The sequence below is a fragment of the Labrus bergylta genome, chromosome 7 (genome assembly GCF_963930695.1).
Source record: "Labrus bergylta chromosome 7, fLabBer1.1, whole genome shotgun sequence".
NCBI lineage: Eukaryota > Metazoa > Chordata > Actinopteri > Labriformes > Labridae > Labrus > Labrus bergylta.
The window spans coordinates 24,347,479-24,362,259 of NC_089201.1; the positions used below are offsets into that span (position 1 = coordinate 24,347,479).

Genomic DNA, 14,781 nt, shown 5'->3' on the forward strand with positions numbered 1-14,781 from the left:
AGTTTTTCCTTGGAGGAACTCGATTGCAGAATCTTGAACGTTCATTCTGTAGAGATGAGAAATTGAAAGTCCATTACACATGAATGGTAAAAGTGACGTAATTTCTCCTAGGAAGAATCACGTTACAGTTGTAGATGGTAAGAATGTTAATGTGGGTATCTTTAATTACAATTCTTACTCGCTCTCACTATAGGGCAAATTGCTATTATGGATAGCCTATCATGACACACTTGACAAAGGTTCGGAGGCAAAAACTTGAACATTTTCAGTAGCATACAAAGTTAATTTAGTGTGAAAAAATAACTTGACACAGATTGAATGGGTTTGTATTTCAATTCAAAACAGACATGAAGACCACTGAATTGCTGAAATAACAAGAGACTAATCAGATAATACAGTGCATTAGTATACTTAACTTTAAAACAAGCGATCTAAAATGATATATGTTTATATACCCAATATAAAAAACTAAATGACGGTAGGACAATGATTACATCTGTTGAGTAAAGCACCCCTAAAATATTCATCAGAAGCAAATAAGAAAATACAATGTAGATATTTTAAAAAAAATCACTTTTTTAAACATTAATCTTTACAAAAACTGAGTTATTTGGAATATATCAAAACTATATATAGTCACTTTGAAAGTGCCTTTCTATCTTCAGTTAGACTCTGTGACATTTGTGAAACCCACCGGCTTTTGAAAGTACTTTGGTCTGTCTTCTCGCCTTAAAACGTAATGGCCAGCAAGGCTCCTTCTCTTTGTGTTGTGGAGTGTCTAGTTCACTATTAACTCTTTAAACATTGCAATCCTAAATTGCAGCCCTGGTTTAAAGCAGTTGATACAAAAACCTCCTATTTCCTCAATGCTTCATGTCACATGAATGCATGTTAGCTTTCTATCAGAGTTTTTATGCTTTTTACATTGATCATACTTAATATCATAAAAATCACATATATTGGTTGAGTTTTTAAGCAGCTATAAGATAAATACTGTAGAACTGCAGGGGGAGTTTTGGTTATCAGTGTTTCAGTATGAGCTACTGGTTCTCATTAAAGGGGGTTATGTTCTTATGTATTATCAATACATTATCTACTGCAGGTTTCATGTTCAAACAGTTATTTGATTCTGTTAATAAGACAAGCCAGAATGTCCAAACAATAGATTATAGTAGTACACAAGCCACTGTATGTGTCCATCCCTCACAAGATATGGACTTAATGTGCTAACTTTTTACTTAAAGTTTAGTAGATGTAACTATAACTTTGCATATTGATCATGAGGTGTTATTTCATCCCAAGATGAAGGAGTTTCCTGTAGGGTTCTGGTCCACCCCACAAGCCCCTAAAGAAAGAAAAACAAAAAACCTCATTTCATTGCAGTGAATGGTGTGATTCCATCCTTTTTAACCACTTTAAACATATAATCACTTTATAATATTTTACCTCAGAAGGCCGTGCCAGTAAAGGTGAGGCATCACATCAACTTTCATGTGGTACATGAGTCTTCTTTCTTTGGCTTGGTTGATGGGGAATGTTTCCAATGGTTGTCCATTGTAGTCAAACTCTGCCAGAATGACTGTATTGTAGCTTGTAACCAATGGACATGAAGTGTAGCCATCATACTACAAAAAAAAAGATGAGAAGTGCTTATGTATCCTGATCTTTTTCAACAGAGAATTTTCAGACAGAGAAGTTCAACATTCCTCATGTTCTTGATGTTAACTTGGCACTTACCTTCCAATCTGGCTTCTCATTTTTCAGTATTTTACTGATGGTTCTGTGCAGGATAGCAGACTGTGCAGCTGTGAACGGGAAAACAAATGGTAAGCCTTTTAAATTTTTATGATTGTGTGGCGTAAACACTTACTCTATACAGTAGGTACTACATACTTATTGTGATAGCAGTTTGTTTTAGCATTTAGTATTAAAAATAATACGGATTCTTGTCATTTTTATGTGCAAACTCTGAGTCCGTTAACCCTGAAATGAGGGAAACTCTGGGTTATCCGTTTTAGAGGGGGAGTTCACTCAAACCCGAGAAAGAGGGGTAACTCCAGCCCGTTCCAGAGGGAGAGGTAAATTTACCTCTGAGTCAGTTACTACGGTATCTGAGTCTGTGATCCTAACCTGGTCGGGAGCAGGTTTTCTTCAATGAACCCCGAGTTTCTCTCGGTCTCCTCCTGGTTCTTTACGAGCCAGAAACGCTGTTTTATTTCCTCAATCATTCATTCACTCCGTATCACACGTGTGTTAGTGAAGATTCACCGTTTGTCTGAATAAAAATCCAGGTTGTTTTAATATGATATGTTAGTGTGGCAAAAGCCTACTACAGCATATAAGATGAACTATTTTATCGAACAGAGGATATTTAGCCTAGGCTATGTGTGTGAATCATAGGAGTGAATACAGCATTAGCCTATGTTGGGGATAAAGTTAATGCACATTCAAATAGACTCTGAATGAAGTTAACTTTAAATCTATATGAGCCTATTATGTTCTTGTATTTCATTTTGAGCTGTTTTAAAGTCGCTTTTCTTCTGCTGGATTGCATCTTAATGAAAATAAATTGTAGGTTTAATACAATTCCACCAGTTTTGACCTGCAATATTATAATTCTGATTAAATGTTAAATTAATAAACTTCATTACGTGCTGACGTGAGCAGCTGTTTTCTCTTACACTACTTTTCTCTCCTTTGCTGCTGCGCTGCAGCAGTGTTCCTTTTTTTCCATCTTAAAACCTGTTCATATTCGCCGTAGCCTATGGCCACATGAAGATATGCTATATTTCGAAATGGTTAAAGTAGGAGGATCTCTTTTTTGTCACTTGTTGCCATGGTGAATCGTAGAATCAGGGCTCCATTCATGTTGGCTTTTTATCGCCGTGGTGCACGCGCTGAACACCGAGTGGACCTACTCAGAGTTGATTTACCAAATTCAAATCTGCTGATCTGGAACCGAAAACTCAGAGTTTCCCATCTGAGAGTAAATCAACTCAGAGCTCAGGGTTAGACTGAGGGTTTGTTGAACCTTCTTTCAGAAACGGGCCCCAGGACCTTCTGCACATACAACAACAACAAGCCCTGGTTTACACCTCAACTTAGGAAGCTGCGTCAGGCCTAGGAGGAGGCCTACAGGAGCGGGACCAGGACCTGTTCAAACAGGCCAGGAACAAGCTGACGAGTGGGATCAGGGTAGCTAAGAGGAGCTACACTGAGAACTGAGAAGCTGAGGAAAAATTTCTCAGCTAACGATCCTTTGGCGGTTTGGAGAGGCCTGCGAGAGGTCACAAGCTACAGGAGACCCACCCACCCTCCTGCAGGTAAAAATAGACTGACTGAAGACCTGAACAGCTTCTATTGCAGGTTTTCACAACCACCACCCAAGCCTATTAACACCATCCCAACCATCAGACTATGATCTTCTTACTGCCCTCACAAAGTCCTTTGAGAGACTGGTGTTGAGCCACCTGAAGGACATCACAGGCCCCCTGCTGGACCCCCTGTAGCAAACAGGTCGGTGGATGATGCAGTCAACATGGGACTGAACTATATCCTGCATGACATCGACTCCCCAGGGACCTATGCTAGGATCCTGTTCGTGGACTTCAGCTCGGCTTTCAACACCATCATCCCGGACATCCTGCACCACAAACTCACCCAGCTCACAGTGCCGGCCTCCACCTGTCAGTGGATTACCAACTTCCTGACTGACAGGAGACAACAGGTGAGGCTGGGGAGCACTACATCCAGCACCCGGACAATCAGCACTGGCGCCCCCCAGGGGTGTGTTCTCTCCCCACTGCTCTTCTCCCTCTACACCAATGACTGCACCTCAGGGGACCCTTCTGTGAAACTCCTGAAATTTGCAGACGACACCACCATCATCGGTCTCATCGAGGACGGAGACGAGTCTGCTTACAGACGGGAGGTGGAGCAGCTGGCTCTCTGGTGCAGTCAGAACCATCTGGAGCTGAACCCGCTCAAGACTGTGGAGATGACAGTGGACTTCAGGAGAAGCCCCCCTTCACCCCTTCACCCAAAATCATTGGTGTCGACCTGCCCCCCATCCAGGACTTATACCAGTCCCGGGCCAGGAAACGGGCAGGTAGTATCACTGCAGACCCCTCACACCCAGGACACAAACTTTTCAAACTCCTCCCCTCTGGCAGGCGTTACAGAACACTGTAGGCAAAAAACAACCCGTCATAAGAACAGTTTCTTCCCCCAGGCGGTCACTCTGATGAACGCTAAACAGTCACAGAGTGTCAGACCTGTCGCGGTGAAATGACTCTGAACCAACCGTCACTGTGAATATACATATATGTATATATTATTCAATTTAAATGATCAATGTACGCACACTTATTTATGAAAATACTGTAATTGACCCTTCTGTCACATAACTGCATTTTACTTATCATCATGTTACTTCAGTATCTTTTGCACTAGGCACCACTGCACTGTTTCATATTTAGTCATGTAAATATTAGTCTTTTGTTATTATGTTTATTGTTGATATTTAATGATGTACCTGTACATATGAGAGCACAGTTCACCAAAGTTAAATTCCTTGTGTGTGTAAGCATACCTGGCCAATAAATCTGATTCTAAAGGACATGTCACCATCCACCTTCAAAACTAGAACTTTGAACTACACATTCACAAACTGAGTGTGTCTGCTTTGAATCACGTCTGGTTTGAGTATTTTTAATTCTGTCACTTTCCAGTGATAAAAAAAAAACTAGAAAACATTCGGAAGACATTTTGACCTTTAGTGGTTTGAATGCAGTAAAAATGATTTTCCAGTGCCAGAAAAATACATCAATGTGGCAATTATATCAGACTAATATTGTAGGCCTATCACATATATATATATTGGTATAATTAAATAGCCTTTAATTTCAGATAAGCCCCTTTATGAAAACTTTTTTTTCACAGAACATTGCATGGAGAACGACGCTTGAGGTCATTTAGAAATGATCCCATAGTGTGTAGTTTGTCCAGCAGGGTGCAATATGACACCAAATTCCTTAATCACCATGCCTGAAAGTACCTTGTCAGCTTCAAGACAAATAAAAATATACTCCATAATCTGCTAGTTCCATTTGCCCAAGTGAGCACATGTACTTGCAATGGCAAGTCAACGAGGCTCCTTCTCTTTGTGTTGTGGAGTGTCTATTTCTATGGGTAACTTCAACAACCTCCCATGGACAGGTGTTGCAAAGTCCAATGTTGCTATAAACACAAAGAGCAGTGCATCTGGGACTTAAATATGGTTAAATGTTACAGCACTAATGTTACTGTATGTCTATGTTAAATCAACAAATAAATAAATAGAAGTAACAGTCAGTCCCTGCTCCTGGTATTGGATGCTGGGCGTGACTCATGGGTGGGCAACTAGGCCATGCCATTTTCCATCACTTTTTGTCTCTCTTGGTCAGCTGCGCAACCTGCCTGCTGGTCTGAGAGAGTTTTGCTTCTGAGGAGGCTTTGTCTATTTTCCTTCGTTCAGTCTTGTTTCTTATGCATGAATCTTAGATGGCAAACTGACTCTGAGGCTTGGCCTTACACTCTGACGGGACCTTGAGGTAGTTTGTGAGTTAGTTGTGTACATATCAAAATAGTTCACTTGTTACATATTTGGGTAGTGGGCTTGTGGGGAGCAGCTTGGGTTAATCTTGAGGAGTTAATGTCAAATGTAAAATATAAAACGCAGTGAGGAGTCTTACATAAGTTCATACAAGGTCATGGTTACATGGTAACTAATAAACTGATTGGATTGATTGAGAAGGAGCATTTACATGACTCTTTACTACAGTGAGTTTGCTGGAGGTGAAAGTACTTCCTTACGTAACAATGTAATCACCATTGATGCTAAATTGCCAAGAACGTCCCATCACTGAATCCACAGTTGACAGACAGGAAATGACACAGGCACAGGAAATGAACTGGGCACAGAGGGTCGAACTTGAGCGAATGGCAAAGCATGTCTTTGTCACTTCGATTATAATACAACAAAATAAGCCAATACAAATGCAACTGAATTGTTTTGTTTTTTTTAACGAGACCGATACTACGGAGATGTGTCCCTCAATTACAAGCTTTATGGTTTCTGTTGAAAAGGTTTATACTGTCCTGTAAACTGCTGCTTATTGAGCAATACACAAAAAGAGCAAGCAGTTAACAAGTAATAAAAGTGTAGGAACTGTGTGCAGCAACAGGGTGCTTTCCATTATTGCATCAATGCATTGTTCAAACTGATGACTCAGTTGTCACTCACCAACAGCAGCACCAGTTTTAGATGTGGGCAGGTTGGTACAGTCTCCAATCCCAAACACATTTGGATACCTGTTGTGTTGGAGGTTTTCTTTGTTAACATCCAACCATCCAGCCTCATCTGCCAGTGGACTGCCTTTAACCACCAAATTGGGTCCCATTGGTGGTGTGACATGAAGCATTTCATACTAATAACAGAAAAGTAAAGTCAGAACTTTTTAAGGAAAGTGAATACTGTAAGCCATGGCACAGGAAGTTAATACTATACTACTTTGTAAAGTCACTTTTGAGGTACCTGAACACAGTTACCTCAATCACTGTGGTTTCGCCTGGTTTGTCAAGATTTTCAAACACAGCTTCTTGCTTGTCTGCCCGCACTTCAACCAGGTTGGTCCTCAGGTTTACTTGTAGGTCACGTTGTTTTACAATGTCCCACAATGCATCTGCATATTTCTTGACCCCAAAGAGCACAGGGAGCGATGTGTTGTACACAATGTTGGCCCTTGCCCTTTTTCCTGTCTTGGATAGAAAGACAAAAATAAATAAAAGAGCACTTGATAGGTTTGGAAATGTACCCCATAAATATGATATTCTGTAATTAAATACCTTTCGGAGAAAGGCATCTGATAGATACATGATCTTCTGTGGAGCTCCAGCACATTTCACAGGAGTATTTGGAAAAGTAAACACAGCGTTTCCCTCTTTGAAGTTCTGCAGGGCTTTCCACGTTTTCTCCACAGTTTTCACTGAGTAGTTTGACCCAATCTTTGGATGGTCGAATCCTTCAGGCAGTCCTTTGATCTACCGACAACAAAAGCATACATTTCCTTTGGTGTAACTTATTAATATATGAAAGGGAAGGTTACTTGGTGGAGGTAGAGCTGAATGAATGAAGCATTACCTTCTCATAATGGAGTTGTAAACCAAGAGCCACAATCAAATACTCATAGGAGATCTGTAATGTGAAAGAAAGACTGCACTTCATCATACATTTTTCGAATTTCTCTTACTCTACCATCTACAAGATAACACCAAGTCAGAAGCTGACATTAAGCAGTTTTTATCATTCTAATATATACAGTAACAGAAAACACATACCTCATTCCCGTCATCTGTTCGAACAGTGTTTGTAGCCGGGTTTATTTCCTGAACTTTAGATTTCACCCACTTCACTCCAGACGGCATAACGCTCGCAGTGGAACGACCTGATGAGGCTACGGTTTTGGCACCAGCACCAACCAGGGTCCATATTGGCTGATAGTAGTGAGTCTGAAAATACAGAAACACTGTTTACTTGATAAAGAATTAAGTTTGTGAGAGGATAAAAAGCAAAACAGCTAAATAGGTGAGAGCCACCACTTCTTTGTGCTGTTTTAATTTGTTGTTTATGTTTATTATTATCGGCCAAAAAAAAAAAAATACATAAAGAGGCACGGCAGTTCCTTGCCTCGCTGGGCTCCACAACAGCCACGTTCTCAGCTCCCATAATCCTCTTCATCCGAGCACTCATTGCAATGCCTCCACTTCCTCCTCCGAGCACAAGCATTTTGTAATGCTGTTTGGCTGACGCCCGGCTGCTTGTGTGAAGATGAGAGATAGCAATGCCCGCAGGGTGGCATTGTCTCAGACGGTGCAGTGCAGCCATTTCTGTGTCTGAAGGATAATGACAAGTCAATTTAGTTAGTAACAAATCAGATACTGTCTGACACTTTAATAATCTAACATGCACATTGTGCCCCACATTTACATTTGGATAATCAGAAAGTGACTAGAGTGTGAGTATATCTCTGACAAGGTTAAAACATTTAAATAATTTAGTCCTGTTTATGAAAGGGATTGTTGAATTGCCACACAGACACTGCAACCAAGGAACATCTCAGGATAATTTAACCTTACAAAACACTCAAGATGGGGGTTTGCAGGAGCAACTTCAACAACAGCTGATACTTTTAACGAGCTTTAGGATGAAGCTCACACTGCCAAAGACATCATTTAACCTGGGAGAGAGATCCAAAGCAGGGCAGCAAGCGGCTTCTTAGTCCAACCTTGAACTATTACAGAAGCCCTGTACTGGTCAGAAGCCCCGGAGACCCGTGTAGACTATTATGTAATAATGTAACGATGACGTAACGAGCACACCTTTGTTATAAGAATTTTAACGTCAACATTTGAGATGAACCACTGCACTGCCTTCTGCGTGATGAATTTACTGAACCTCTTCAGCAGGCTGCAGGCGTTACATTAGAACTGCCATCATGATAACCAGGTGAGGTTTAACACTGAAAAATAAAGTAAAGACACTCTTGAATGATACGTAAACAAGCACTGCTGTTTACCTACCGTTTAAAGGAACAACAATTCAGCCTGTCTTTGATTCTCTCGGCAGGTTTGGAGAGGTAAAGCTGTCACCACCTATTGCCTAAAAGTGAAGTCGTCGTTGGTGTTACTTCTCCTTTGAGGGACGAGTCGAACTTGCCCTTAGTCCCGCCTCCTGCGTCGCTCGACCAATTAAAAGCCACAATTCTTCACTTTCGTTTTAACATTCTGTGTCCGTGTAGCTTCATTTCTGTCACAATGAAGCTTTATTTTGTTCATCGTTAAAGGGATCTCGAAACATGTCCATCCCCTTTAGTGTACACGTCGTGTGTCCATAGGCTGCAGGAAAGTTGACAAATTCTGCTTTTTGAGTGCACAGACGTTTGATTACTCAGTGTTGTTGTTGTTGTTGTTGGAAGCCCTGTCTGGCAGCATGTAGTCGTCCTGGGATAAACTGTAAATCTCGTTTACAAAAATATAGCCTACTTAAACATGTTGTTGCTTACCGTTGTCTACAGGCTTATCTTACCTAGTCGTGGGACTGTATACATCCTGTCAGAGGAGACAGAATGAAATCGCCAATCTTGCTGTTTCCCTTTGAATGCAGCACTTTCTGTCAATAATAAGGATTGTAGTTTTAATGCAGGCTCAACAAACCAGTGACCTGTTTATGTTATGCATAGAAAACATGTGACTTAATGGACACATTGTCACAAATGTGTACATTTTGGGCTTAGATCCCTATGCCAATTAATAGATATTATACATGAAGTTATTGTGGCAGATAAGATTGAAGAATGCCGCACAGAGACTAAGTGGGCTTGTAACTGTGACTCATTTGCATCAAAATAAAATGCAAAGTCCAGATATTGTTGATGTAGCTTTTAAACAAAAGAGTGAAAAGTAATTCTAGATAAAAAGTGCCAAAAATTATGATAATTACGATGACGACGATAAGGACAACGATGACCGTCAACAGAACATTAAACCCAGTTGAGTACATCCTTGATCCTAAAACAAATAGGAGATTTCGTTATATTCCTATTTTGAGTTCTTCGCAGCATTTGTTGAATATCACTGGCATTACAGAAAGTGCTGTCCAAACCAACAAGGCACAGAGAAATACCTCAGCCAAAGAGCAGGATAAGTAAGAGCAGTTTTCTTTAAAGAAAATATTTTTTTCCACAGAAGAGGAATTGAAATCATCAATATCTTTATATGTTGATGATTTTGAGGCACATCCAGAAAGACCCATAAACTTTGTGGTGTGTACTGGATTTTAAATAATTCACCACCAGGATCTCACTCAACTGTATCTTCAATTTATTTGGCAGTATTGTGCAAGAGTACTGATGTGAAGTTGTATGGCCAGGAACAAATTTTAGAGCCCCTTTTACACAATTTGATACTATTACAGAAATATGGTGTTTTTATTTCAGGTGTTGGAGAGTTTGTGAAAGGCACTGTCCAGTCGGTCATTGCAGAGAATTTAGGAGCACACGGGATAGCAGGCTTCATTCAAAGCTTTTCTGGCACCTACTTCTGCAGGTTTTGTACATGTGAGAGATCAGACATTCAGGATAAGACTGTTCAGTCAGGACATTTTACACCAAGAACCAAAGACGTACATGATACACACATTAGATCTGCAGATGACAGCTCAACAATCTGTTGTGGAGTGAGAAGAGTGTGCGTTTTCCAAGAATTTGTCTTATTTTCACGTCATTGCTCATGATTTGTTTGAGGGACTAGTTGAGCTTTCTCTCTGCATTGGAATACTAATTTCTAAAAAGTATCTCTCTCTTGACACTCTAAACAATTTAATCATAAACTTCCCGTATAAGTGGGGGGATAAAACTAACAAACCGCATGTTATAGCTCGCACTTTAGCAACTACAAAGACTGTCGGAGGCAATGCCCACGGAAATTGGAATTTAATAAGGTTGCTTCCATTAATTATTGTAGACTTAATACCAGAGGAAGAGCCTGCTTGGCTTGTGTTGCTTGATTTAAAAGACATTGTTGAACTCGTTGTGGCACCTGCTTACAATAAAGAGACCATTGCCTACTTGTAATGCAGAATCACTGAACACAGAAATGGATTTTTGGAGTTTTTTCCTGCGCGACTCCAACCAAAACATCACTACATTGAGCATTACCCTCAGGTGATTAAATGTTTTGGAACTTTAGTGGGGCAATGGACTATGAGATTTGAGGCAAAGCATAGCTTTTTTTTAAAGCAGGTTGCTCGTCGTACAAATTGTTTTAAGAATATACCACTCACATTGGCTGCCAAGCATCAGCAAATGATTGACTACTATACAAATGCTTCAAGCCAAAGGTTAGACTCTTTGAGCTGGTGGAGAATTAATTAAACACACGACACAGAATGTTGACAAATAACAAAAAACACTTAAACTTAATCAAGGAAAATCCCACAATTAAATAAAATAAAATAGGCCTTCAATTCACAGATTCTTAAGGGCATCTTTTACCCTCCATACAACATATGCTAAACATTCCCAATTCTATTCATATAAATCAAGGCACCAAACACATTACACGTGCTGCAGTTGAGTGTTATGTGTGTGCAGATGTCCAAAGAATTCAAATGTTTATTTAGGTAGGGGAAATCCTATCAAACCCTTTAACCAGACAGCCAGGCTTGAGACCTGCCTTTTGAGGGAATCTTGAGTCTTTTTAAGTTGCTCCTTTAGCTCGCCATCTTCTTTGCTCCGGCAATATGGCCTGACCTGTTTAGGCAAACAGGTAACAAAATCACACGTCTGCTCAACTTGGGAGCAGCAATTTAATCAAATGTTCCATTGTGGATGTCTCACCAGTGTTCAGTCCTAAAACATTCCTCCTCAGCAGCAGCACATCAGCTCCTCAAGGGCTTGAAGTCTCAGTTAAGTTAAGTCCAGCTTTGTGTCCAGGGTTAAAAAGCACAGTGTTTTTCTTTTAGAAGTTCTCCTTGATTGTTTCAGGAATGACTGTGTCCTGCTGCCTTCTGACTGACTCCTTGATTGGTTTCAATCAGGTGATTAGTTCACCTGGGGAAAGGGGGTAGATGCCTGTTGGCTGCAGACTGCCAACAGTCAACTGGCTCAGGATTTGAATGACAGTTGCTGTTGTCCAATGTCAGCAGTGTTACATTGATCTTGAATCCAGCCCTCAATGCTATTGGTTTTCATTGACCGTTTATATGTTGTTTTGTTCTTATGTTATTATAAAGTGAACGTTGGTGAAGTTTTTACACTTGCTACTTAGTTCATCAAGAGCCTATGTGTACCTTAAGTGCATTGAATTTGTTTGTATATTTCATGTGCCTTAAAGAAATGGGTTTGTGTTGAATTGTGTACATTTACACTGTAAATGTATTTAAGTGGAAAGCCTTGTGCATTGTTTATGTATAGGACGTTTCACAACTCTAAAAGGTTTCTGGAGTTCAAAACTTCTCAATAAGGGTACACATTATATACGCAAGTAGTTTTTATGTATAATTTGTGCCCTTTTGAAGTATTACCAAACATTAGAATTTTGAAACTGCAAATTTGAAAAGTTAATGCTAATTTTTTTATTGCAGTTGAGTCCTGATAATTTAATTCATGAATAAATGTAGGATATAAATCATGTTGCTTAAATGGTGGTTAATTCATGCTTTAAATGATCATGACTCATGCATTACTTGAGCAATAATTGATAGAGTTTATACCCTTATTGTAACGTGTTAACCTTTCATTCTGCTTTACTTGGTTCTTGGCTATATGCCTAATTGGTGTTTTTTAAAATGCTAAAGCTACATTACATTTAAGAACGGATGTTTTGAAGTCTCCTGTTGCCATGTGATAGGAAATGGCAATAAAGTTTCAATAACCATAGAAGTGTTTTGGATAAATTGCAAGAGATAAAAATAAACAGAAGTTCATGATTAAATGTGTTTTACTTCAATAATTACGTAAGGTTTATTTATAGGATCAATTAAAGTTAAACTGTATAAATTAAATAAACACATACGGTTTATGTGAAAGATCAACTAAAGCTTATATCAATTAATTAAATTAATGAGGTTTATGTTAAAGATCAACTAAGGTTTATATTAAATTAGTTAAATTAATTAATAAGGTTTATGTTAAAGTTAAAGTTTTCATTAATCTAACTCAATGAAATCAGTCTAAGTTATTTAATTTATTCAAGCTGTCACAATGTCATATTAACCTTTAGACTTTAATGCAATATTTTACTTTGAATTTATGTAATAAAAATACATGGAACATTTACATGTAATTAAATCTCTTAAAGTCTATATTTTTGGGTTAATTATTTTTATGAGAGTACTGTGGCTGTGGCTCTGGAATTGCTGTGTTTCTATTCTGCTTTGTGCCGCATATCTGTGTTGTGTGTGCGTATGTGCTGTGTGTGTGTGTGCTGTGTGTATGTGCTGCGGATGTGTGCTGAAGTTGGGTGTGCCGCATATAAATGCTGGGTGTGTGTGTGTGTGTGTGTGTGTGTGCTGCGTCGCTATTGGTTCAGAACCATGGATAGCGTTGTTGTATTTGTGTAGGTCACTGGTTTCTTAGCGCTGTTTATTGTGTATTGGTACTTGTGTATCTCTATAGAGTTCAGTCGTGTTTGAATTTCAAAGGAATATGTGTTGAGTGGTTGTGGGTTACTATTGTGCAACCAAACTCTTATTTGTAGGAAGGCACATGCAGTGCGCGAGAAATATTTGTGCGTGAAATTCTGTATTTGTGTGGCGGTAGGGGCCCGAGGTGAGTCTGTGTCCAGGGCCTGTGGTCATGATAATCCGCCCATGGTGATACTATAGACACGGAGTGGAGGGATTCAAGATCCAGGTCTCGTTCATTGAGACCTGCCAGAGGTGCAAGAGGTAAGACATGCTCATTTAGATAGTGTTTTATTTAGTTTGACTAAGATAAGATAAGATAATACTTTATTGATCCCCAGTGGCGAAATTCAAATTTTGCAGCAAGAGAACATGCATAGGAGTAGACTACAAATAAAATTAGAATATGTAGGAATAAAATAAAGATAAAGTTACTATGTTTTAACAACTATAAGCTTCATCAGAGTTGTATTTAGATTGAATCTAGACGTTACAAGATAAGAGCATCTGTTCAATTGTGAGAGAAGGTGAAATAATAATGTATCAGCCACTGAGTCAAGTGAGTCTAGGTCCAGGTCTCGTTCTCCAATCCCACCTACCAGAGGTGCAAGAGGTGAGACAAGATATGAAATGCCCCAAAAATAATGTTTGTCTCTTTGTGCATGTCACAGTTGCCACACTGTAGAATCAAAATTATACTGTATATTTTTACATTCATTCTAATAATTTATATAACTACTCACAGGTCGACCACAGCAACAAGGCAGAGGTCGGACACGTGGATCTCATGGACCGGGTCAATTATGTGAGCGTGACGCAGCTGGTGACCAAGCCAGGACCCCTGTGAAGCAGCCAGGTGCAGCCAATAGTACTGACAGATTATACACAGTCTGCCCTGTCTTAGACTACCTCTTGTCTAAATTCTGTGAAACGTATCAACCTAACACAAACATTTGTATTGATGAGGGTATGTTTCAGTGGCATGGGCGACTAGTTTTCAGGGTGTACAATCCTCAAAAACCTTTTTTGGGGAATGTTAGACATTGTACCACTCAAAGCAAGATTATAGTGCCTAATTTTAATTTTTATTAAACCAAAACTGGCAATTGACGTTACCGTAAGGAAGTATCAAAAAAACAAATGTAAATGAGAAGTTCTTCTGTTTGAAGATGCAGTTTTCTCAGGATATTGTTCAACATGTTTTTTTGTTATTGTTGGAAATGACCAGTATTCAAGTGTTTGTAAAAAAAAAAAGAGAGAAAAGATTTCTGAATGTTGAACTGCAGAACAATGTGTAAGATGTAAAGTTAGTAAGATGTCTCACGTGTATAATTGTATGTATTCGTTTCTGGGTTGCATATATATACAGTATATATATATATATATTAAATACAATTGTAGTTACCACATAGAAGTAAGAAAACCCCTAATGTAAATTGGAAATCAATTTTCTGCTTGAAATGGATGTTTAAACTTCTCATGTTTTTTTCTTTTAATGAAAATGGCCAACATTCAAGTGTTGATTAAAAAAAGAATGAATGAAGCTACATTAAAATGTT

The 14,781-nt window shown here is 39.1% G+C and overlaps 1 protein-coding gene and 1 long non-coding RNA gene across 2 annotated transcripts; both read right to left on the reverse strand.

Moving 5' to 3' along the window:
- Window positions 1-310: 310 nt before the first annotated feature.
- LOC110003883 (sulfide:quinone oxidoreductase, mitochondrial-like) lies at window positions 311-8,775 on the reverse strand. Its single transcript, XM_065957102.1, has 10 exons — window positions 8,620-8,775; window positions 7,727-7,932; window positions 7,378-7,548; window positions 7,181-7,234; window positions 6,886-7,080; window positions 6,589-6,798; window positions 6,284-6,467; window positions 1,738-1,805; window positions 1,447-1,625; window positions 311-1,345 (listed from the first exon to the last, which is right to left on the reverse strand). The coding sequence occupies exons 2-10, from the start codon at window positions 7,922-7,924 to the stop codon at window positions 1,288-1,290; spliced, it is 1,317 nt and encodes a 438-aa protein (XP_065813174.1). The 5' UTR covers window positions 7,925-7,932; window positions 8,620-8,775; the 3' UTR covers window positions 311-1,287.
- A 1,126-nt stretch (window positions 8,776-9,901) lies between these two features.
- On the reverse strand, window positions 9,902-12,697 carry LOC114921717 (uncharacterized). Its single transcript, XR_003810035.2, has 2 exons — window positions 11,436-12,697; window positions 9,902-11,348 (listed from the first exon to the last, which is right to left on the reverse strand). It is a non-coding gene; the product is annotated as an uncharacterized lncRNA (long non-coding RNA).
- Window positions 12,698-14,781: the final 2,084 nt, after the last annotated feature.

Excerpts from the sequence above, each read along its gene's own strand:
- LOC110003883 (XM_065957102.1), bottom strand. The coding sequence starts at position 7,924 with ATGGCTGCACTGCACCGTCTGAGACAATGCCACCCTGCGGGCATTGCT. Across the intron at positions 7,549-7,726 it reads CTGTTGTGGAGCCCAGCGAG|ACTCACTACTATCAGCCAAT; the intron begins GCAAGGAACTGC and ends CTGTATTTTCAG. Across the intron at positions 6,468-6,588 it reads GCGAAACCACAGTGATTGAG|TATGAAATGCTTCATGTCAC; the intron begins GTAACTGTGTTC and ends TTCTGTTATTAG.